General features: G+C 42.0%; 1 protein-coding gene across 4 annotated transcripts; it reads left to right on the forward strand.

Moving 5' to 3' along the window:
* The first annotated feature begins 1,300 nt into the window (after window positions 1-1,300).
* DAPP1 (dual adaptor of phosphotyrosine and 3-phosphoinositides 1) lies at window positions 1,301-23,598 on the forward strand. Of its 4 annotated transcripts, XM_062637656.1 has the most exons (9): window positions 1,313-1,526; window positions 10,385-10,507; window positions 12,037-12,170; window positions 16,388-16,518; window positions 18,605-18,652; window positions 18,874-18,936; window positions 20,787-20,872; window positions 21,450-21,537; window positions 21,993-23,598. In XM_062637656.1, exons 1-9 carry the CDS (start codon window positions 1,465-1,467, stop codon window positions 22,041-22,043), a joined length of 786 nt encoding a protein of 261 aa, XP_062493640.1. In that variant the 5' UTR covers window positions 1,313-1,464; the 3' UTR covers window positions 22,044-23,598. The 4 variants fall into 4 exon arrangements, with proteins under 4 accessions (XP_062493643.1, XP_062493642.1, XP_062493641.1 ...); XM_062637659.1 differs by lacking the exon at window positions 21,450-21,537 and having other exon boundaries at window positions 1,301-1,526; XM_062637658.1 differs by lacking the exon at window positions 18,874-18,936 and having other exon boundaries at window positions 1,307-1,526.
* The last annotated feature ends 443 nt before the right edge of the window (window positions 23,599-24,041 follow it).

The raw sequence follows: 24,041 nt of genomic DNA on the forward strand, positions 1-24,041 counted from the left end.
GTGCTGAGCTTTAAAGACAATTTGTGATGCAATTATAATTCACTAAAATTTGGTCGTGGCTCTTCACTGTCTGGAATTTTCTTTGTTTTTCTTTCTCTGCTTTTTCCTCTGTAACCCACAAATTTTGATAACTCCTTTTCTGCCCCTTTCACTAGCACAGACAAAGAAGATAACCCGGAGTGAGTTCAGCACTGCTGAAAACAAACAGAGCAGCTCTCATAACAGGAAGACAGTAGTAAATAAATCTATCCAGCCAACACAAGCAAACCATGAAGACATCAAAAGCACCTCTTTAACCAAAGGCTGTGGATCTCAGAATCAGGTTACCAGAGACGGTATCAGATCACAAGCTTTCAACAGAGGAAAAGGCAAACTCGGAGGGGTAAAAAACAAAGCCAAACCAAAAAAAAAAAAACCCAAACCAAACCCGACAAAACCCCCAAACGACCAAACCCAGCTTATTTGAGAAATCTGTTATCTACAGCTGAATATTGCTGCTGAGATGAACAGCCAGGTACAGGAGCAAAGCACCTTGCAGACAGGGAAAGCACAGTTAGAAGCTCAAACAGCAGGGCAGTGTGATCTGACATATGGAAACTCTGCGAAGGTTTTTCTATCCGTGAGGCTAGAAAAGCTCATCAAAAACTGATTCCCCAGAACCAGCAAGAGCAGCAGGCTTTTAGCAAGCACGTTCCTAATGACTTAGCTCCACATGGAGCATGCCACTCATACGACTGCTTGTGAGAGAGTAACTGTTCCAGCTTCTTTAAATACCAGTTTTTCTGGAGACAACTTATTTTTGGTACTGGATACCCGATGAAAACTTCAACATATGTGACTAGAAAATAGTATTCTGCTATTTATTTCTATTTTGTCACTGCCCCAGCAGCAGTACCACACTCCTGGGAACTGTGCTCAGAGGGGCAAGTGACAAATGCCACAGGACTCTCCGGGTTGGGTATGGGTACAGGCTTTAATACCTCACACAGAATAAATAGATTTCACCTTAATCCAGATATCTCCACAGATTTCCTCACTTAGAACTCTGGCAATACAGAAGAGATGAGGAGCATCCACTGCAAGAAAAAACGTGAATGTACATAAAAGATTTCCAAACACAAACTTCTGGGCTGTACAGGTTAAACTAATTGAAAGTACGGATTATTCTGGAAATAAGGTATTTCCAGTACGGGAGAGACCAGGTGCCACTGGCTAACGTGGAGGGCTCTGGCCGCCCCTCCTGAGGGAGCAGCCGCCGGCGCCGCAGAAGCCCCGTAAAGCCTCCGGGAAGAGCCGCTTCGGGTACCGGCCGGGACACTCCTTGTCGGCGAGGCGGGCCGGTCCCCACCCGGGGAGGTACCGTCCGGCCGCCCCGCCCGTGCACTTCCTCAGCGGCCCGCGAAGGCGGCCGCGGCAGCCGTCGTGTCCCTGCGTGGGGCGCAGGCGAAGAGGCGCGGCGGGACGATGACCCAGAGCCGGGAGCCGCGTCCCGCCGCTCCGTTAGACGGGGAGCTGGAGGCGCTGGGGTAAGCGGCGGTAGGGGCGGGACGGCGTGGCGGGGGTCTCTGCGCGAAATGGCGGCCCCCGCCCAACCCCGGGGGTGGCTGAGGGGCGCTGGGGTCCCCGCGTGATATGGCGGCCGCCCGACGGGCACTGACAGGGTGGCAGTTGAAGCTTCTTGACTTTGGTAGTGAGGTGAGAAGTAGAATAAATAGGGGGTTGTTTTAACGAGCACGTCGAACGGTTCCGTGCATGGTGTGTGCAGCCTGTCAGAGAATCCCAACACCTAGTCCCTGTGGTGTGTTTGAGAGGCCGGAAGGCTCTGCGACATTTAACCTCTGTCTGGAAGAGCGCAAGGTTGTGGCATGTCTCTTACCTGTGTCTGGAGGAAGCACCAAGCCAGAGCTTGTCCTCAGAGCTGCCTGCCTTCCCCCAGCTGCAGACCTGCACCATCCCTTCGTCCATCTCCTCACAGCTTGGCCTGGAGGGCTGCCATCGCAGCCCCTTGCTGGGCCCGGGGAGGCAGCAGGCTGCCCCAGGGCACCTCGGGCTCAGCAGTGAGAGCAGTGGGACGGTTCACATGAGGACGTCACCCTCACTCACAAACGAAACCCAAGGAGCAAAAAGAAAGGCTCATGGTTGCGACAGACCTCCTTCCCTGTCCGATGTGACTCGCCCATGTTGCCTGCCGGTTAGTTTTGCTTTTACAGGAGGAAGGCTTGGGTTAAGTTTTCACCAGCAGCATTGCTGCGGGTGAGAAGAAACGCAGGCTGGAGGAGCAGCATGGCTGGTACAGGGAGGGAGGGATCAGCGGCAGCAAAGTGGAGACAACGCAGAGGGAAGGCCAGTGAAGACAAAGCAGAAAGGCTCTGGTGTCACCTCTGCGTTCAGAAAGAATAGATGAAAAAAGTAAAGATTTTTTTCTTCCTGAGTACTTACGGATGAGAACCAACTCATCATTTATTTCTGTGATTAATTGACTTAGTGAAGGAATTGGAGTGCAACAAAGAGACTTGAAATTACTGTCTGCGAACTGCTAAAGTCTTCCCATATTTAGAAGAGCCTGTTAATGAAATGCCTGTTACTGAAGCATCTAGCAAATATGAAATGAAGTCACTTTGAAGTGGGACCCAGAATAGTCATAATACACACTTCCTTTACATCTCTAAGATTATGCTCATCGTAAAATAGTATCTATAGGGGAAAGAAAAAAGCAAAAAGAGTTACAGCTCATGTGGGAAGCGTGATTCTTGATTGCCAGACTTTTATTAATTTCCGCTATGTGGCCTGAGTTGATTTATGCCAGTAACCTGTTCTTATAAACAGACTTGCTGGTTGGCAAGGAGTTTGTCCTCGTAGATGATCTTGTAGGACTGCAGCCTGATGTGGTACCAGTGAGAAGAAAAAGCTACAAATACACATTTTTTTAAAGCTGTAGCTTCTTTATTTCCACTTTGGTGAAAAACCTAAACTTTTAACCCTACCACATAATCCTAAGGATCTCTTTGAAGGCAGTGTGTTGAGTTAAATGCACTAAAGGTAAATAAGCAATGCCAACCAAAGATTCCCTTCATATCTTTAAACAAAGCCCCTTTTTCAGCTAATACTAAAGCCACTTTCCCCCCCTTCAAAGAGGAAAAAGAAGGCCTCACACCCTAAACACGTGGTAGAATAGTCTTAAAGATCTCTTAAGGTAAATACTTTTTAAGCTGTGAGAAGTAGGTATGTTACTCTCCAACCATAACATTAAATTGTCAGCCACCACAAGATTTTTTTCCCCTAAACTTAGTCGCTGGTGCTGTCATACAGTTGAGCTCCCCTTACACCTGGCAGAGTATCTAGCACAACTGAGACACAGTTCTGTTGAGGAATATCCATCATTGCTATAGTAAAGACCATCAGAGACAAGGGTCACTCAAATGAAGAGCACCTTTGACATTCACGTCCCTTTGGGAGCGGGATTTGAATCAGGTTATTTTAGTTCTTCTGCTTTACTGTGCAAAAATCAAAGAAGTTGGAGAAGGTTTGAAGAAGTGTGAAAAGGGAAGGACTTTACTTTTAAGGGAAGGTGGTTGGGTAATGGGATATCCTCACAGTTTACCAGGTCATCTGGTCATCAGAATGGAAAGTTGACGGCAATAGAGATGGGTGTACAGCATAAATCCTGTCTGTCGCACTGCTGTGTTTGGAGGACCTGCTGCATGCTGGATTGTTCTAGATTAATGCTCCTGAAATTACACTGAGAATATTGGAGTGCATGAGAGCAAAGCAGGAGGGGAGGGGGGTTTCAGTATATACAAAACCCGTCTTTATGTTACCTCTGCTCTAGAGATACCTGTCACAAAAAGAAAGATCAAGAAATGAGAATTATCAATCCCTGTTACGATCAGGGACAATCACAGTTGCTGAAAGATCTAGATATACCTACAACTGTTTGTTGGATTGATTTAGTTTCTCCAAAGCCTCAGTATTCGTAAAGATGGACTTCCTGATCTTTTACATCAGGACAAAAGAAAGCAGAAATAATGTGTTTGGCTTTTATTTAATTTATTTTTTTTTTATTTTTTTTACTATTTTGTCCAGTCTGAGGGAAGGTGATTGCTTGTATTTATTCAGAGAGTTCAGGAGGTCAAACAACCAGAAGTTCAAAGTGAGAATTAGGATTACTGTCAGCTTCATTGCCAAGATGTTTATAGGTGGAACTAAATGCCTAATGAAACAGAAGAAGAGCAAAATCAGAACATGTTGTTAAAAACATGTTAGCTCCTTCATTAACTTAAATCTGCCAAAATACTTAAAAGGGGGCACTGAAATTTATCAAAAGAGCCATAAGCATCTTGGCGTAAAGAAAAAGGAAACAGATATCGTGATTCTTCTTTGAAGGTCTCTTTGGCTGTTCTTGAAGTCCACCCTTTTTCCAGTCACATTTATTGCTGTTACTGCTTAAAGGACAGCCTGCACATTGCAGTGTGAAACTGCTGTGGCTGATCACCTATGGTGTGAGTTTGGGAAATTCCACATTGCGGTTCGTGTTACTTGCACAAGAGATGAGAATGTGGAATATCTTGTTATCTGAGTACAGGCTGGTCTCATAACACAGCTTCTGTCCCAGCATACTAGCATAGCTTGGTGACACTGTTTGTCTTTTGGAAGTGACAGGAATGGGGCAAGAGGAAACAAGTTTCTGTAGACTTTTTCCTTTTGCAGTCGGAACATTCTTTGTCATCCCGTGCAGCACAACTTACATGTTCCTCTAGCCTGAGGTTTGACAGTACCATGACAGATGGTATTTGTAAGATTGAATGCTTAGTTTTAGTAACAGAAGATAAATTGGGCCACAGACTTAGATCAGATGGTGATGGAATTGGGGAACTTGTATGACTGGGACAGGGCAAACGGTCATAAGATTTTTTTTTCCTTCATCTATATTTCTAGCGTAAACAGGGCAAAATTACAATGGCTAAAAAGTAAGCAAAAGAAATGGGTGAAAATCAGAACAAAGGCAGTTGAGAGAAGGGGAAAGAGAGAATGGAAGTGAAAAGCAGAAGCCGAACTAGTGAAAGCCTGCAGTTAGATGAGATGAAATTTAGCGCTGGATACACTGGTATTATTTCCTATTTCTATTTTTAAATTATTTTTTCTACAAAACAGCACCTTTGCATTCCAACAAAGTACTTTACATAGTTGTGTGATTAAGTATTTCAGTATGACACATTGAAAGAATGTCTAAATAAGTACCACTTTTGGTTGTATGCCACCTAGAACTTCTATCTTACCATCCTTGCCCTTTTGTAGGTTCTCTAGAGCTCTGTCAACTCATGCACTATTAAAAACATTGCTAAAACTTCGCTTTTACTGATGTAAAAGAGTCCTTTTTTTTTTGCAACTTTGAGAAGGTGGGTAATGCTTCTAGGGTTTCATATTAGGAAAAAAGTTAAAATAAAAGCAAACAAACCCCCCAAACTTGACAGATATGATCTGGAAGTTGCTGAAATCCAGCATGCAGAGAATTGGGAGCTAGTAAGGCTATTTTGTAGAGTAATTTTTAGAGTGCAGGCAAGTGAAAAGCACTGTGTCCAGCCACAGGACAGCTCTGTGCTTTCCTGTTCACGCCATCAAGTAGTACAGTATTCTACACATTTCACCGGAGAATGGGAGCAGAACTTTGAGGCTAGTTTCAAAGTGTAAGGAAATTCAACTTCTGGTAGGAAATATATTTTTAATAATAATAATTTAAAAAGTACAAAACATGGCAACATCTGCCATGACTAAAAAGGCAGCCCAGGGTAAATAAATGTTCTGAATAATACTGAACTCCTACGGCGAGCACATCTGGACTGTCTCCCTCCCAGCGTTGATCTCTGTTCCCTTTCAGAGGTGGACAAGAGAGAATTTTTTATGCTGTGTTTCTGCTTTACTCCTGCAGCTCACGCAACCAAGGTGCTTTCCATGGGGACAGTCCCCCAGCAAGGAGCCCAGGGAGTATTTGACCTTGTGTGGTAAGGGAGGGAGCTTCTGGGAAGGAATCAGACACAGCTGACTACTCAGAATCATCTTCCTGCTTCAGCAAAGGAACTTTGAATTGGTGGACTCTACAAAAGCAAAACAAACATCCACAGAGTTTCTAACTCTATCTAGGCTATAAGTATCTGAGAACATAATCTGATAAGGATATGAAAGTAAGTGTAACCTCTGTCTACTGCATTTATCTGACAACTGGGTGTACCTCAGAGTTGTTACACCAGACGTTAAAACCAAATGGCAGTCAGAATTTCTAGCTGTTCTCTCTTCTGGCACTAGCTACCTTTCATTTTTATGAGGAGGAAAAGTGAGTATTCTGCTGGGTGATGCACAGTTTGCATATAAAGCTGGCTGAGAAGAGAATTGTCCAAGTCACTCAACATTCATCCTTAGGTTAACCATGGATGAGTGTTTGTATTCCTTGTGTATTCCAGTATTGTTAAAAAGTTAATGCACCTGATGCCAGCTACCGGTTTATTCACCAGCCCCTATTTACGCAGACAGAAATGTTTTGCAAAATATAGTTTCTTTGTGTAAGGGCTGTCTGATCTGCAGGTAATGAAGTTTCATTAACATTTTTCTTTGAAACATCTTGGGTTGTGAAAGAAAAGAACACATGAACATTTTGAGGATGATATTCTTACCTGAACAGGGAGTTTTCCACCCCAAACATTGTTGTAACATACTCCTGATCATCACCGCTGTGTAGGGAGTTCTGGTCACTGCATTAACTACACAGAGATCTTAGTGCAAGAAGAGATTTTAACACAAGTATGTGCATTGTGTAGTACTGATGATTAGCATAGCTGCAGTGGTACAGACATGGCTTGCAGTGTGGCTTGCAGCCACTAGCTTATCCTACTTGGGAACTCCACTGCTGACCAGGTGGGCAGACTCTGAGGGCAAGGTTGTGTGCTCTGATGAGTTTGGTTCTCTGGGGCACTGCATGTCTCATTTCTCTCCCCTTAACAGCAATGTCAGTAAAGCCCTTCCTGCACTATCACCAGTGCAATCTGATGTAAAGGATAGGCTGATTTCTGAAATTGCTTTGTTTTCCAAAGAGAAGCAAAAGTAATCTCACTAGGGCTGAGTGCTTTCATGGTGCTTTTAAGTGCTTCTTAAGACATGCTTTCATGGGCCCAGCAGACTCTTTCCAATCCAAAGTGCAGGAAGACTAGCATGGTCCTTCAACAACACACCCTGGCAACTCCAACAAGCTTACACGTATGGGGTAAAGAAATTTAATATAACTTAGGACAAAGTTAAGGTAACAAGAATGAATAAATGACAGCAATTATAAACTCTGAAAATGAGATCATTAGTCAAATTGATGATAAGGAGCCCCCAAAAAGGGGAGCATGCAGGATTTTTTATAGTAGAAATAAAGTAATTGGAAAAGAAAAAACTCCCAGAAGTATGTGTGCATTTGTGGCAGGAAGGCATGGAAGGCCATGGGCACCCAGCAGAAGTGGCTCTGAAGCAAGGAGGGACTTTCCTCTTTTTCTACCTGTGTTACTTCAGAGAAATTTGAATAAGGAATCCCAGGCAATTTTCACAGTACTGGATTATTTTTATAGTGAATACAAGGCTCTATAAGTTGGGTCAAACAAAGATGGCTTTTGGAAAGACCTTCAGAAACAACCCAATATGCAAGATACGCACCATGGTTCAAAATTAAATAGCTTTTTGAAGGACTTGCTCGGGGCTTCAAACACTGATGACTGTTTATAAAGCCTTTAGATCTGCTTAATTTCTTGTTTTAAGAAGGGAGGAAGGTAGATACAGTATTATATTTTCTGTCAACAGTTTCCTTGTCCTCCATTTTCTCAGAAGCACCAAAACCTAAGCTAAAGGTGACCACCCTTTAGGTGAATGATCCCATTTACCTGCAGATTTCAAAGAACTGCCCAAAGGATGTTTTTCTGAACAAGACAAATAGACCTCTTTAAGTACCTCTGACAAGTACTTAAATTCAACTGAAGTGTATCTAGTAGTGTCTGACCACAGGGCTGTTTAGATTTCTTTTTAGTCTTATTTACTTGTTTTTGTGTCACCAGGCAGGTTTCATTGGGAAAGCAGTCTGTTTTCATAAGTATGTGTTTGTTTAACCTCCTGCTGGTCTGGATGTAAATGCTGAACTTTCCACAGCATTTTTAAATCTTACCTGTGTTCGTGCAAATTTTGAGTGGCCATTTTCAGGAAAAAAAGAAAAAAAAAAAGGCAGCTCTGCATAACACAGTCACTTTGGCACTAAAATCTGTATTTGTCTCACATCCAGTTCTACTTGTTAAGCTGATCAAGAAGAACACAGTAACATTTGAAGGGTTTTTATCTTAAGTAGCATATTTAGGCAAGAAGACTAATGCAACCTTGTCAGCAAATGTTTAAAACTGCACTTTAAACCAACATTATTTTCCCAGTTAAGTGGGTGGGATTTTGTTGATGGCCTTTGATTGGTTTAATATTTTTTTCATAGTGGTAAAATTTCATTACTCACTGCCTTTTATGTGTAATGAGAGAGTAGATTGAAACACAGCATTTTTTAAAACATAAGTGACTTCTATTTTAAAATCTTAGTAGAAGGCTTTTTGGACATAAGGTAACAGTACACTTACAAGCAACCTCAAACTGAATACGCCTCCTTTATGAGCATGGCCACTTACAGATTTTCTCTGTGTATGTTTCTACTGTACATAAATGAGAGAAATAGTGTTACAAATTTCCACCCAAAACACAATGTTGTCCTCTCAGCCAAGCGTGCATGCTGATATGATCCTCATCACATCAGGACAGATCTGACCTTTAGCAGTTACTTCCTTGGGCAGTTAATCCCAAAGCAGATTTTAGCTAACAGGTGTTTCAGAGGATGACACTTTGATGTTTAAATATTCATAATATGATTCTACTATATAGATGGTCCACGGACCACATTCTAGAGCCAAAGCATCCATACCCTGACTGTACTGAGTTTCACATGGATCTTGTCTTCTTCAGGTTTAATAATCTAGAGTCTGTCATAAAGCAATTTATCAAACAGCTGGCCTTTCAAATAGGCAGCTGTCTAAATCAGAGTTAAAAACTTAGCGCAAGGTGCCAAATTTAGTGGCAACTTACAATGAACAGATAAAGTATAAAGGAGAAAAAGTGTACAATTAAGCCTTGTTTCAGGCTAAAGACTGCCATGATACAAATGTCGGAAAGTGCTGTGATCACACTTCTGCTTTCAGTCAAACTATATTTCTCTGGCTGAAACAGTAATAGAGTTTGACCCTGATACTCTGGGCACACACAGTTTAAAAGGAAGGGAAAGGAGACTGGTCACTGCTCCGCATACAGACAAGGGGAGGTGCTTGCACCCTGCAGAGCTGTGCCCTGGGTACAGTCTCCTCTCCTCCTTCTGCACCAGAGGTTCTGGTGTCTGTATATAACTGCACGAATATCTTCACACTGCGTGTCTTATGGGAGGCAGTCCAGCCTCCTATATCTGTGGCTTTTTTTTGTGTTCGATCTCGGAATCATGTCTAATAAGATCCTTTTCTATTGAAAGGAATCAAGCATTTCTGTTGTGAAGCATTCTGGGTGCAAAGAAAGCCATAAACAACATTTCATGCTCTTTGCAGGATTTTTTTCTGTGATTTCCCTGTGGAATTTTTCATATAAAAACCCCAATGAGGTTAGTTTTAACTGACGGTAAATGAGGCAGCTGTTTAGATCTAGTTTTCCTGCATAGCTGAGACCACATATGGCTGAGCGGCAACAATGGTAAGATTTCCTAAATTTTCCCTCAAATTCTGTTTGTTATTTTCCCTTCCTCTGTTCGTTCTTCCAGAAAGCTTATCCTTCAAATGAAATTTTAAGCTTAGGCACATTCGGTTAATCACCTATCTTAGTGCAGATGAACTGAGTTGCGGGAAATAGAGAGTTTGGGAGGAGTTTAAGTGTTGCCTGTTTGCCCCAAAAGGGGAAGTGTACCAAAGCGTGTAAATACGTCAGGAAGTACAGGTTCTGAAAATAGACAAAGGGTCTTGCATACTCCCCGAATTGCTTTCACCTTATCAGCATAGACCTGGCTAGTTTGTTGCTCAGGAAAGGATAATTTGCAAGGGTTTTATTATCATTACAGACAGCAAAGTGTCAGGTTTTTGTATGCAACTTTGTAGTTAACAAAAGGTAGTTCTCTGAGCGTACTGAAAGGGGCACAGGTCTGTGTAACCTGCCTGTGCTTGTGAGAAGGGTGGTAACTCAGAATTGTAGCAGTGATAGCTGCAGTCCTTCCTCTTTCTGTAACTCAGCTCTGTTATGCAGCAGAAGCTGCCAGTTAAGAGCAGAGCAAATGATGTTTTAACCCCTTGTGTCTTCCCAGGTGGTATCATGATAATCTTACCCGACATGCAGCAGAAGCGCTGCTGCTTTCCAACGGTCAGGATGGAAGCTATCTCTTGAGGAAGAGTAATGAAAGGGAAGATCTGTACTCGCTCTCTGTAAGGTAGTGTATGGACCCAAGTGAATTTATCTTATGCCTCACAGCTAGCAGTTTTAAAATCTGCACTTACTCCCATGTTTGCTTGTCTCATGAATTGAGGTGACCTGCAGAGTTTTTTCCTAGGGCTCAAACTATTTTAATAAATCTTCCTAATGGTGTAATCCTGCTGAATGACATTTTGTTAGAAAGAAAAAAAAAACACATTGGATTGCATTGGAAAATGGCACTTATTTTTACAAACTCTGAATTGATCTTATTGACAAAAAACATAATTCTGTGGATTTGCTGTAGATACTCAGTCTTCATGATAAAAACATATATGGCAGTTACAGGAGTTCAAGAAACAGCTGATGGGAGTAGAAAAGTTTTATGATGAGAACAGTAGCAAATGTACCAGTTAATGAGTGCTAAATTAGCTAGCTTTAAAAAGGAACTGGTAAATAGAGTAAGTACAACTCATTGCAACATTGTATTTCTTGTGAAATTAAATGAAAAGATGAAAACCCTGTCATTGCAGTGGAGTCACAGCAGCTATTTGCTGTTGTGGGGCCTCTGCGCATGGCTTGCATGCACTGCGTCTCAGCTGACTGTAGCACAAAACATGCAGGAGGTCAACAGAGGAATGTTCTACAAGATCACAAGTACTGTTCAAAGATAAATACTTGTTTAAATACCTGTTTGAAATTATAATATCCTGTGGAAGTGGCAATAAACAATGTAAAAGATGCTATAAACCCCTTTCTTCACTATGTTTTCAATATATTTGCTCCATACAATTTCTCCTGAGAGAAATTCTTCCCTGGACTATTTTGGATGCTAATAACAGTAACACAAGTAACTTTTTCACATGAGAGATACTTGCAGTAAGTGCTTTACTGTCTCCTGAAGTCAAAATAAGTGCCTATCCAGGAAGTGAGGCCTTGCAGACTTCTCTAAATATCATCAGCTTTCATAAACAAGTACTGTTACTTTCCCCACAGGCAAAGGACCCTGTTTCATGTTTGACAGTGCCAACCATAGAGGAACTGTTTGTGTCAGTACAGAGACAAAATAGACAGATAGGTATCTAATGTTATTTAATCCCTGTTTGGGTGCAGAAAGAAGGCAGCTGATTTTTGAAAGAGAGGAGAGTTTCAATGAGGTTGGGATGCTACCTGTAAAGTAAGACACACACCAAGTAATATAGGTACACCATAAAGACTAAAGTCCAGTAAGGGAACAGACAGAAGGCTGGAAATCTCATTTGTGAGTCTTTTTACTGCTTGCTGCCAGAGTTAATTTAACTTCCTTTGCCTTTCTAGGCTTTAGTCATCTCACATCTTTAAAGCAACAATTAGATTTTTCTTAATAAATCTGAGTCTCAGCTGTGTGGAGTATTAGTGAGGGACAGTAATGGTGGTAGCTGCTAGGACAGTGATTGTCAGCCTGTGATCTGGGCCACATTTCCTGTAGTGGAAGCTGCTATTTAAGGGTTGCACATGTCGAATGCCTTCAGCATTTATGCATTGACAAATTTTCTTTTTTTATTTTAGGGGAAAAGATTCTGTCAAACACTTCCTTGTTGAACATACAGGAACTTCTTTCAAATTTGGATTTAATGAATTTTCTAGCTTGAAGGAATTAGTCATGCATTTTGCAAATCAGCCTTTAATTGGAAGCGAAACAGGTAAGGAGAGCATATGTTCGCATGAACACATTTGTAGTCATGCTTTGTACAGATCTAAGTAAAAGGAGCTTCCAGTGTCTTCAAATGTCTATCAAGGAGCTTCCAATGTCTTCAGTGTCTATCAAATGAATCTACTGCTGAAGTGTTCCTTTTCAGAGTTCATGACACTGTTAACCACAGGTATCTTAGATGTTCCTCTTCAAAAACTCTTTCAAGTACTCTGAAGACAAACTACATGTAACCTTATGGGGTTTTTGGTAACCAGGGATGTGAGCTCCTTTTGATTTCTCAGAGCGAGATGCAGCATTTCAGAATCTGCGTGTACTGGGAGCAACAGACCCTTCTCAAAAAGGGAAAAACTAAAGCAGGGTGTTTAGTGAGGAAATAAAAGTTCATCTATGAAGTTGAAATCCGGGAAAAAGAATAAATGGAAAAGGGATTTGAAATTTTTTAGCTATTACTCCACTGTTCTTCATCCAGGGAAGAAGTCTACAGTGATATGTGCCTCTTTCCTTTAGGGAATGTGGCCTCTATTACCTCTCCCTTTCTATCTACTGTGGATCAGCCTGTAGTGTTCTTAGTTTTAAGAAAAAGCAGAGGTTTCTTTAGCAGCCAACATGCCATCTAAATTAAGTTGAAAGGTAAATTTTGATTCCTACAAGTGAGTTGAACACTACCAGACCAGAGTTCACATAGAAGCAGATGTTTATTATAATGATGATGCCAGTTTTAGGTTTAGCTTCAAATGCAGGAGTTGAAAAAGGGTCAGTACAAGTTAGTTCCAAAAGCTTCAGTACCCTGTGTAGAAAGTGTATGTAAATACCTCATAGAGTAGTACTAATTATATAGACAAGACACAAGTTAAGTAATAGTTGGCAAGTGCAATAACTGTAATAGGTCACACACTGCACTAAGGGCATTCAAGGGTTGCTTTGCCTTTTTTTTTTTTCTTTTTCCCTGCAAGAGAAATGCACTCAATATAGCATTTGTATCTTTCAAAGCATTCTCTTTTGAAACTGCTTTTAAGAGTGGTTCAAACACAAAGTTACCACTTGTATCTTTTGTGCCAGTGAGCACAAAGACATGCAGCATACAGGCCTAACCCTGCCTGTAAAGGTTTCAGATTACATATAAAACTTCTATTTCCCCATTCCTTCGCTGCACGCATTACAGACTTCAGTGATCGAGGCATTGGGGGTGTGTGATCTCTATGAGCAAGATCAACACTGCTGAATGATGAGCTCACTTGTTGCCTTAAAGATCTCTGATCAGATTCTGCTGGCTCTGTGAAACCTCTTTAATTTGGATGTGCTACAGAATGAAAAAAGTAATTTGAACATCACATCAAGAAACCTTCCACCTTACGTTACCATGGATAGCAGTGGAGAGGAAGAGAGGCCTAGCGCTCAGGCAGTGTTCCTTCAAACAGAGGTGTCCAAGGTCTCGTGGGTGGTAGCCAATTTATACTAAAATGGGGGTAGAGGCTCATCAGAGCCCACTCTAAGCCAAGTGTCAGTGTGGCAGAATGGCTGACTCAACACAGGGTCACACAGAAGGCTGGCAGAAGGGCCTTGCCATTCAGTGAAAGGCAGTAAGCAACCTGTAGCTCAGGTATTAGTAGAAAGTAGTTGGACCAGTTTTTCTTTTTCCTTGTTATACTTACAAGCAATTTTCTATAAAACACTGTGAGAGCAGGAATGAAAGAGTAAAGCAGGATAGCATTTTTCATCTCCTCCTTGCTTACAGACAGGATTTTGTAAGGCAGAGACCCATGAGATAGTGGAAACCATTATGTATTCTATCTCTGGTTTAAGTTTGTGTCACTGGAGCTAGTTTTGCCTCTGAGGAGGCACACCAGACTCTCATTGATCAGTACTTGAACATACAGGCCTGTACGTTGCAAACTAGTCCGTGGAGCACAGTGGTTCTTTTGTACTAGGACACCTGCAGGTTTCTGCTTTGAGCCAAACAAACCTTGTACCACAGCTTCATTTGCCATTCCAAATTGCTACATGGACTCATGTCTGTTTTTCTGCAGTGTAATGTATCCGCTTCCTTGTGAACTACGGATAAGTAAAAGGAAATTGTGTTCTGTGAGATGGCTTACTGAACAGGCAAGCTTTTAAAGCAATATATTATCATATTTCTGGATTTCTGTCTTTATTCGAAGTGACAAGGTTAACATAGTATTTTTACTTGTTTGCTTTGTCAGTTTTTACCTAAATTATTTTGAAAATGTATAAAAAATGCTTTATTATTAAAAAGAATTAAATATTTAAATAAAATAATTAACCCCCCCAACTTTATTATTAAAAAAATAAAGTCATTACCCAGACAAAAAAATATAAAGTCACTTGAAGCTAAAATGTCTAACAATGGGACTCATTTTAAGTCTTCCTTAGAAATAGATGTCACACACAAACATGCAAGAAGAATCTTGCTACAGTGCAACTTTTACTATTTCTTTTATGCAGCTACCAGATGATGCTATACAAGTGTCTTTTGCGGAGAAAAAACATGGAGAACTTATTGGAAAACAAATATTGTATAAAATGTTAAATCAGTCCTCCTGGTTCTGCAGCAGGGCTCTTTTATCCGTGGTATGGAGATGATGGTACTCTGATTCTGTGCAACAGCTTAAGAGTAGTTTCTGTAGACTGGTAATAGGTGTATTCTCAATTTGATTTTAAATGATAAAGCGATGTTTTTTGTAAGGCCAGAGAGAATGAAACTGATTTTGACTTTTCACCTACTACAAGTTGAATATACCACATTTGCATGGACCACCTGTGCCTGTGAACAGATTTCAGTTGATTACTTCAAATAGAGTTTTCCCCACTTCTATTTGTAGCCCTTCCCATTGCAAAATATACTTTATTTCATTTTTAGATTACTCCATCACTTGTAGATTTCAAGTCCAAGTTCTTACCAATTCTAGCATCCTTCCTCTTTAGAGGGCTGACAATATCAGCATAAGATGCAGATGGAGCAGCACTTGGTATGCTTTGACATTAAAGAGTGAGATTAAATGGTGTAGCAGTTACTCTTTTAAGGAGACTCTTCACTATTGCAGATAGTTTAACAGATTCACTATTGGGAATGCAGCTTTTTACAGAGAATGTGCAGTAAATGTGACCTTATTTGGGAACAAATAATGGCTATAATAAAAAAGTTACTATCTAAAACAGTTAACAGCGATGCTAATGTAGGCTTACTGGTCTCTATCCAAAGCTCTGACAGATGAAGCAATTTATGCAGCAAGCAGTGGGTTGTTGGCAAAAACAGGGTAACTGTGATGGCCTCCTATCTAGTCTAGCATTCTGCCTACCCACCCAGCCAGCCTTCTGTGTAGTGAGGGAATTTAATGTGTCAAGTGATTCCCTTCAAGAAGTAGTAAGTTTAAAGGTTTTAAAAAGGTACCATATATTTACAGTTTTCACAGCTGCATGTAAAGAGGCGTGATAATGTCTGTAGTCACATCCTCACGAACACAGTGAAAGCGCAGGTCACGTGTAGATTAGCATTTCAGCTGTAACTGTGCAATTGTGTTTCAGTTTGTTCTATATTACCTAGTTGCTCACTGACTCAAAAGAAGGCTCAAGCAGGAGAGGAGACACCTGCCTTTGAGGATTGTCTTGACAGTCCTGTTCTGTTGCTATCTTAATTTTTTGCCACTTTATCATGCACTGCAGAAGGGGTTTAATTAACTGCTGCTTAGGAGAAATGAAGAGGTTTTGCAGTCTTGCTTTCAGAGATGAAAGGATAAATAGATTGCCACTGTACAGAGAGGAGGGAATGGATTTAGGCATGGTCCAGGTGTCCAAGGTGTCGAGGACTCTGGGCCACACAAGAGAGCCAAGGAAGTGAGACTGGGCAAGTGAATCCAGGAAATGTCCCTCTGTGCTTTGGATGGGTGGATTATTGTAGAAAATATCCCTCACAAAGTCTAAATCATTCAGATGATGCATTGGAAATATTTGTCTGGTTTTACCAGTATGGGAGAGTCATTTATAGTATCTGATTGTTTTCTCAAATCGGTGTGGCCCGAGTCCATTCCCGCTACAGGAAGTGTCACATAAATCTTAGGGAAGTTATTAGTTCTTATGCATTTTTTAATTTGGGAAAAGATAAAGTTAACCATTCCTCAAACAGGGAGCTACTGCCAGTTATTTTCTAAGACTGTCTTGCCAGATGACTCCTGCTCTTTTTCTCTCCAGGAACCTTAATTGTATTGAAGCATCCCTACCCACGGGAAGTAGAAGAACCTTCCATTTATGAGTCTGTCCGAGTTCACACAGCCATGCAGACAGGAAGGACAGAAAGCGACCTTGTTCCAAATGCTCCTTCAGTAAGTTGTGTTTAGTGAGAGGGGTGCTTCTCCTGGCCCAAGTTTCATATGATTTCTGGAGTGAGCTATGGAATAATTCTGGTAGTTCATCCCTTTATGGGCTCGTAGATACAGGACGTTTTTGTCGACCAAGGCAAAACAAACACAGACTTGCTAAGTACAGTCCCCTGACAGCTAAAGCCTTTTAGAACTGTCACTGAGATTTTCAGTGCTGTCACTGAGAAAACACTGTCTGCAGTTGACCTAGATAAGTCTGACCTTCCAAACAAAGAATATATGAAACGTTTTCATTCTCCTCTTACCTTCCTTTCAGAATGCCATCTTAGCAGTAACTAACTTTATCAGGAATTAGAAACAAAACCAAACCAAAGCAACCCAACCCACACCACACAAAACAAACACACCACTTCTCACATCTTTCTGACAACACTCATCAGGCTGTATGCAACAATACGTATGCCAGGTTGCACAGTAAGCCCTTGATTTGCCCAACATCCTTTACAGACAACGGGAAGTCTCTTTCTCTCCCCTCCCAGGTGAGAAGAATACACCAAATAGCAGACTCAAGTAAGTTATGGGATTTACCACATTTTGTCTCACTCGGTGAATATGAGGCTTAGAGGACAGGAAACAGTCCTGACAGACATAAACTAATTACTACGTATTATTTTTGCAGGCTTCTTTGTTTCTTAGAATTATTTTGTCCAGTTAGCAATATACAGCCTCCTTCTTAACCAGGAGGAAGAAAAGAGCATCTCTGACTTTTCAAGTCAATTAAAAACGAACCTTTTGAAAAAAGTAGTCAGAGATGTGCAAGACAGGCAGGGACACATGCGGAAAAGGAAACCCCAAACTGGAGCTCAATACAACCAAGTAAATCAGATTATCTATATGCGGATAGGTACAGTACTCAAAAGGGGTATTTTTTTGGTATCTTCACGCTTGGGTTTTATTATTTTAGAATCACCTTGTCCTAAGGTAGGAAGACAGTCTGTATTCTGACACAGACTTAAACCCAGAAAAGAGGGGTTTGATGGAAGAGCCTCCAACCTTTCAGTCCTAGTAGTTCTGAGCCCAGTAAAAAGCTACATCATGTTAAAAGCTATGCCTTACTGGTGCGAGGAACAAAAGAGCATCTTCATATCTACTTGGGCCACCAAATGCTGACATCTGTGACTCACTTAGACAGTAGTAGAGACTTCAAATTCCTAGTAACTCATATCTAAGTGAGAGAAGTGGTTTCCAGAACAATATTGCGCACAGCAGAGAGGAAAGTATTTTAGTTACGAACGATATTTTTTGAGAAAAAGAGGAAGAGTTACATTAATATGGGTCAGTGAAGTTAATGAAAGAATCACTTCTGATGTATCTCACAACCAACTGTTCATGGCCGAGTTCCGCTTTAACCTCCAAAGAAACTTGACTTCCACATGCAGCCAGTAAAAAGGCGGTATTTTTCCAAGAGCCAAGTAGTAACTAGCTTGTCAAGAATTTGTTTTCTAGAGGTGTGCAGTTTCAGAAGTAGGTCCCTACACAGAGTTTTAGTATCTGAGAAGTCATAAGGTCCCAGCATCACTCATGGTGGCAGAGAAACAGTTCAAAAACCAAGTTTTCAATAACATATTGAATGTATAAGGTTTTTCCTCTCAAGCATGTGGCTGGCTGAGAGAAGAGAACGCCTAAGTAAAATACATCAGGAGTGATATTTGTGGATAATTCCACTGTCAGCTAAACCCCAGGTGCTTCTGGTTACAAGACATTCTGAGGCAACCGTCTAACTTTACCAAATAAACTGTAACTGCAACTATTTTGCAGTGTTTGGTTGAGAAAATGCAGACCAGAAGCTTGCTGAAGGAGGCATGGTCTAAGAGAATGCCTTTAAAGCTATCACAGGCCCATGTTTAACCCAGCTGTGGATCCAGTCCTGTGAGGGGAGGACAGGAGTGAGGACAGGGCAAGTGGCCATGGGACATTTCCCCAGTGACAAGCTGCTTTTCCTTGTTCCGGACATAGGCAGAGAGATGAATGTGGGAAATGGGAAGAGAGTGTAGTCTCTAACTCCAGTCCCTTCCTTGTTCCTTCACAGCTTGGTACAAAAGAAGGATATTTGATAAAACAAGGCAAAATAGTCAAGGTAAGGAAAAACTCCTTGTTTCCACTCTACAGTCACCCACAGAACCTGGAGACAGTGTGGAGCTGAAATAGCTCCATGTGCATTCCCCTGCAGCAGAGAGCAACAACAAAGCACGGCTGTAAACCAGAGCAAGTCAAAGCTTTAAAGCTTTTTCTTTCCTAAGATGCATTACAGTCAATTCTCACAAGACAGTTACCATCCATCCCTTCTTGATCTTTCAGAATTGGAAGACAAGGTGGTTTACACTGCATAGGAATGAACTTAAGTATTTCAAAGACCAGACAGTAAGTAGCAAACGCCAGTTCTACTCTTTAAACCTCTCTAGAGGCAGCTGCAGCCTCCTCATATCTCTGACTTCTCGCCATCTGTATCAAAGCTTCCCATACTGTCAGAGGGATCAGACCTCTCAAATTAACTTAAACATCTTGCTGATGACTTCAACAAGCAAAAGCAAGTTTTACAGGTGGAAAATATTTACCCTGCTCGGCAGTCTTACCTACTAGTTAGAGCTGTTCTTTACAGTGCGTTTTTGGTTGCTTTGTTCAGTGGATTTTAAGCTACCAGCCCAACATGGTTTTTATCGGTAGCTTTGACACAAAACCTAGCAGGCAGTAGTGCTATTAAAATATTTCTGCAAATACTAGAGTATATTTTGCACTCTTTGCTTTCATCCTTCTATTTCGAGTATAGGTAGAAAGCCACTGATTTAAAAATGTCCTCCTTTCTAGCACTCCGACCTGGATTAACCTGCTGCAGCTGGGAAAAACAGTTGCATTTGCTGTTCCATTCCATTCTTAAGCTGAGTAAAAATAAGAGATACCACTTAGAGTTTCTCCGCCCTTACAGTATCTCCTTCATAAACACAGCCTCTGCACCTCTGCCAAGCGCTGTTTAAAGCATCTCACAGATTTTAACACAACAGCAGACATAGCTCACGCTCACCAAACATTACCATTTATGAACAGTTACATGTTCACAAGGCCTTCCATCAGTTTTCATTTCAGTTCAAGCCAACTTCAGTTAAGTTTCCAGGATAACATTTCAAAGTGCAGCACTCCAAATGCTTGAGTAACCTTTGTGACTTACCAGGCAAGAAGGTGTCTTTGTCAGGAACATGGCCTCCTCCCGGGCAGCAGCTCCCATGTCTCCTGGCACTGCCATTGTTGCTGTGGGGTTGCAGATACCTACAGGTGAGCAACTTGCTGCTGGCCCTGGGAAGGCATTTGCTAGCACACCTTAGCAAAAGGGGCTTACTTGTAGTATAGTGTGTAACAGCCACTGAGCCAGAGGAAAGCACAAGGACAGGTTAGAAAGCAACAGAGACTTCCATACACCTGATGAAGGGCCATGGAAAGAGCTAAGGGTGTTTGGGTAGAGGGCAACCTTTCCTACTACTTCAGCTGCCTGGTGACATGGTTTATCAGTGGAGTTGGCAGTGCTAGATTAACAATTGGACTTTATAGTCTTAAAGGTTGTTTCCAGCCTAAATGATTCTATAACAGTGTAAGGCCAAACAAAATAAGAAAGAACTCTTACACCTAGGGAGGATGAAACTCTTAAGGGAGATGGTTTATAGTTACATACAGTCTACATACCTGTACCTGAGCACTTCTAGGTCAGTACAGAGAAACCTCAACATACACACAGTGGTCATACAGCCAAACCCCTCACCTCTGCTGCAAGCACCACCTTAGCTTTACTTCTTTATTTCTCCCTGCTCAGATTCATCCTTTTTAAAGCATTTAGGAGTTAATGAAATCTCCAACAGCTGGCCTGGTAAGACCAGTAACCATCCCCTTGTCTCTGTAAACTGTAGCTGGGAATGATACCAGATTTGCTGCTGTGTCAGTTACATTATAATGCATCAACCAAACCTTAAGCAGTCTGCATTTAGTGACACTTTCCTGCAGTAGTGACCTCTGTTGTTTGTCTAGATCTGAACTGTCCTGTTTTTTTATACTGAGCTCAATTCCTATCATGTTAATAATGTTATGCTTGTTGGTTTGGGTTGTGCTATTCCTGTGCCTGGAAAAACCTAGTGTGCTTGTAAAGGTCATGATGTACTGAAGATGAACCAGCTAGCCTTACTGTATGTTTCCACACATTCCCATTCTAAAATCATTCTATTTTCAAGGCCACAGAGCCGATTCGGGCACTTGACTTAACTGAATGCTCAGCTGTGCAATTTGACTATTCCCAGGAAAGAGTCAATTGTTTCTGGTAAGTTGCTGTACTCCTTCCACCTTGATGGAAAGGTCAGAATAGCCAGGGAAGTTTGAAATGCGACAGCTGGGTGCTTCTGAAAGCTCCCTGGCCCATTATGACCTGGCTCTAACTCGAGAGCCTGTTTCTGTCAGCCAGTTTCTGTCGGTCCTGCATGGCTTTGCCACATTACCACTGGAAAAAGATTTCTTTTTCTTGGCAAGGAGGAAGGGCCTGTGTGTGGTGGGCGTTTCATTTCCTAATTCTGTAAGCATATATAATCATCACATAGACCCATGGAACTTATGTAGGGGCCAGTTCCCAGTTCAGACATTGCTACCAGTCACACAGTAACCACTTCTATGCCCAAATGGGGGACTTTTGTCCTTATGGGCCTGGGGCAGCTTCTCCCCCCAACTGTAAAGGACTGTAAACAGTTCTTGGCTAACGTCCCTCCTGGTGACTGCATGGGAGCACAGCCTCCCCACCCTGGTCTGTCTAAACTGCTGGTGCAGGCCAGCTGGGTTCAGTCTTAGGAAGAACTTACCAGTTCTTCTAGCAATTTAACAAATGGCCTATAATTGTTTACTTACAGTTTAGTGTTCCCACTAAGGACGTACTACCTGTGTGCGAAAACTGGAATAGAAGCTGACGAGTGGATTAAAATACTGCGATGGAAACTGGTAAGATGATGTGTAGCTTTAGGTTGCAGTACACCTCTGGCAGCAGTACCCTTGGTACTGCCATCATAAACCCCCCAGCATCCAAGCACTACAGCCCTCAGTATCTGCAAGAAGGGAGTAATTGTTCCGGTTTCCAGGCCAACTAGGCTAGGATATGTAGTTTTTGCATAATGTATGTGCCTCCAAACCCACTTAGCTATTTTGGGATGCACTGCTAACGCACATACTCATTAGGAAAAAGAAATAACTTCCATCTTTAAGGATGTCATTGTGTATATGATAAACAGTATGGAACATCAGCACAAACTGCATGTGTTGGGTCATGAAGGGAGCAATGAGAACTGTAAAGCCTTTGAAAGCATCACTTCCTTAAGATACCAGTACTTGGGTTGGTCATACTCACGTACATCCACATGCATGCAGGCAAACAGTAACAGATCATCTTTCTGTTCTAGTCACAGATACGGAAGCAACTGGAGCAGCGTAACGCCACCCTGAGCTCCTAGCTGCACCTCTCCTGCTTCCCTCCATTGGCAGGAACTGCCTCCTGGCCAAGGAAGGGCATCGCTTACAAGAGGACAGTTTCACATCTCCGTTACTCATGGTGGGCACACACGTGTCTGTGTACTCACATGGGGACACTTGCATCCAGCTCTGTGCACAGAGGACTCGTACAGCTGAGTACTCTCATGCCACTGAGTCACGTGTGGAGACAGCGGCAAAATCAGGGTGTTGGTTTGGTGTGCATGGTGTGTGCCTGTAACACTCTTAAACACCTCTTAACTAATCACAGAGGTAGTCACTGTTCAAAACTTCTGTGGTTATTCAGAGCACTCTTGGTAATTTGTTGCAAGCACCATCACAACTTTCCATTAGCAGCACATTCTGTAACCTTGAGCCAGTTATTTAAAACCAGTCCCTTCCGGAAACATTAATTACTTCTTTTGTATAATCTGTTTAGGCTCTAAACCAAAAGAAAAATGACAGAGGTAATTACATTGTTGTAAATAGTATCTGCATTACAATCCAGAGAATATTTCAAGGTGATGGATGAGTAAACACTTAGTTTTGGCCAAATCTCTTTTTGTATGAGTTACATTTGTACCCCAGTGATGGCTATAAGGGACCATTTGTTTCAAACAGCATCATCTACAGGTGACAGCAGCAGCATGAAAACACACTTAACAAACTGGGGTTACGAGGAACAGGCACACTTAAAACAGCTGCTGTGGGACCCTAAAGATGGTGACAGGGCTCTGCAGAAGACTTTGCCTGTGGCATCTGCCAGTGCTGGGAATAGCATCACGAGTTGGGCCCCCACCAGCCCTCCTTGGGAATGGGCTGGATTTGATGTTTTCCTCACACAGAGAACTCAAAATGAGGTTCTTTGCAGAACTATAGTTCTGCACTTAGTTCAAAACTGCAACTTAGTTCAGAACTAAGCACTGCTTTGTATTAAACAAAAAGCACCACGTATACTAAAAATAGGAATTTAAAAGAATCCATCTTCTGTAATAAACTGATGAAAATTCCTATCTACATTTTGGAAGACTTGCATCAATTTAACAGTTGTAGCTGGCTAGAGTAAGGAAGTGGAAGCCCTGCACTTCGGTGCTGTAGTCAAAATAGCTGTTACGTCGTAGAAGCAAAGTTTGACACGCTGGAGGGTCCCAAGAGCAGCTTGGCCTGACCTCAGAGCTGACCCAGCAGCAAGATGATACCCCCTGGGTAATCCTGCTCCCCCTGGAGGGCTGGGAAAGGAGGGGCCCATGTACCTGTGCAACAGTCAAGTTTCTGCTGAAACAGCACATGCAAACCTCTCCTATCCATGCAAATGCTGTGGCACAAGGCTTGGTATTGCTCACGCAGCAGGTCAGTATTCAACAGATGCCTCTACTGTGAGAAGGCTGAAGAGGAGGGGAAAAACAGACCGGAAGAAGAAAGAAAATATTGATTTGGAGATAGAAATAGCATTTTATTTCAACTTAGAAATGAAAAATATTTGTGAATATTTTTATACAGACTGTTTTCTGAATAAAATATTATTATAAAACTACCAAAGGTCTTCTGTATTCATGCACTGTGGTGTTAAAGCCGTGTCCTCCTTTCCCCCTTCTAGAAGCAGTCTAAAGAATAGGCATCTCCCGTTCAGTTAAACAGCTTGGATGAGTTGATGTGGGAGAGAGGCAGCGTGAGGGGAAGAGAGGGACAATATTCTCCAACAACATCGCTGTTCTGTGACAACAGCCTGGAAATGAAGCCTGAAGTATATCCACAAAAGCAGCCTTCCCCTTTTCACACCAAAAAGCTGTGTTACAAAGTATTGAAGATCATTCAGCACATGGTGTCACGGACTGAAGCCAGCAGCAGAAACGGGGTTAGCAGGCCTAAGAAACAGTCACCTGCAGAATCGCTGAAGAGGAGCTAGCAGCAAGAGGAGGCTTAGGTGGAATGCAAATGCTTTTTGCCAGAAATACACATGGACACCCTGGGGCTCAGTTTCC

The sequence above is a fragment of the Pezoporus occidentalis genome, unplaced genomic scaffold, assembly GCF_034315485.1.
Source record: "Pezoporus occidentalis ecotype Australia unplaced genomic scaffold, CSIRO_AGI_Poc_V1 ctg53, whole genome shotgun sequence".
NCBI classification, from domain to species: domain Eukaryota; kingdom Metazoa; phylum Chordata; class Aves; order Psittaciformes; family Psittacidae; genus Pezoporus; species Pezoporus occidentalis.

Coding starts and splice junctions, on each gene's coding strand:
- DAPP1 (XM_062637656.1), top strand. CDS start 1,465: ATGACCCAGAGCCGGGAGCCGCGTCCCGCCGCTCCGTTAGACGGGGAG. Junction 12,171..16,387: donor TTTAATTGGAAGCGAAACAG/GTAAGGAGAGCA, acceptor TTTTCTCTCCAG/GAACCTTAATTGTATTGAAG. Junction 18,937..20,786: donor AGTATTTCAAAGACCAGACA/GTAAGTAGCAAA, acceptor TCTATTTTCAAG/GCCACAGAGCCGATTCGGGC.